Raw genomic sequence first — 1,005 nt, 5'->3', positions numbered from 1 at the left:
TCATTTACGCGAAAATCCGAAGCCATTGGCAATAGCATGGACAGCAGGATTGAAAGACAGACGGCCAAGAATGCCTTGTTTGTATGGCAAGAAGGTTTTCTTCTTCAAATCCTCTGATACCGCGCGGTTTATTGTGTAATGCAGCTCATGAGCCGAGACCGGACCCTTTCCTTTTCTTTTCGAGCTGATAGAATTTCCCTGATCATGATGTATCGACCTGAAGCTCGAGCTCCTGACATCTTCTTGTTTTCTGAATAAAGAAGCGTATTTCTTTAATGGATCGGCCTTGTCTGTTGCTCTCCCTTCTGATGCACTTCGGAACAAGAAAAAGTCCTTTAATTTCCACTTCTTGTGGCCTTTCGAAGAAGTGGAAGACAGAGCCGAAACAGAAGATGTCAGGTTTGGTTTCGAAGATGGTTGTTTTGAATTTAGCTGGTTAAAATTCTTCCGTTGCTGCTGTTGTTGCTGGTGCTTAAATTCTTCTTCCCACGGATACTCAGAAACACGCATAGGAGAAAGTGATCTGGTAACTCTATGGCGTGACTGCGACGAGGACAAAGAAGAAACGGATCTCTCCCTTCCCCTGATCATCTCCTCGTCTCGTAAAATATCCGAATTTTTGTTGACCTCCTGCGGCTTAATTTTACCTCCATCGAAAAGCACATCAGCTGTCAGCGAGGCCGCGTCCATTTCCAGGCTGACATCGAACGCAAAATCATCTTCAAACACATCGCTCTTCGTAAATCCTGATTTAGCCACTCCTGGCATGGCTGAGGAAACACTGTTTCTTCTTATAACATCATTATCAACGCTATTATTCATCAAGAACTCATCGAGCTCCGAATAAAACTGCGATAAATGCCTCGGACTCGTTGGAGCACTAAAATAATAGTCCCCTATGCGCGCAGGTGACGAAGGAGCCGTAAACCCTGGGGAATTAGATACGTTAGTGAACTCGAAATCGATCATGCTTTGGCTAGGCAGAATCACCTCAGTTTCTCCCAT

The 1,005-nt window shown here is 44.8% G+C and overlaps 1 protein-coding gene across 1 annotated transcript; it reads right to left on the bottom strand.

Moving 5' to 3' along the window:
- Nucleotides 1-1,005, bottom strand: LOC108220409 (uncharacterized). Its single transcript, XM_017394169.2, has one exon. The coding sequence runs from the start codon at nucleotides 1,003-1,005 to the stop codon at nucleotides 1-3; it is 1,005 nt and encodes a 334-aa protein (XP_017249658.1).

The sequence above is a fragment of the Daucus carota genome, chromosome 5 (assembly GCF_001625215.2).
Source record: "Daucus carota subsp. sativus chromosome 5, DH1 v3.0, whole genome shotgun sequence".
Classification (NCBI taxonomy): Eukaryota; Viridiplantae; Streptophyta; class Magnoliopsida; order Apiales; family Apiaceae; genus Daucus; species Daucus carota.
Note: the sequence above shows the minus strand (reverse complement) of the source record. Positions and strands in the feature narration are given on the sequence as shown.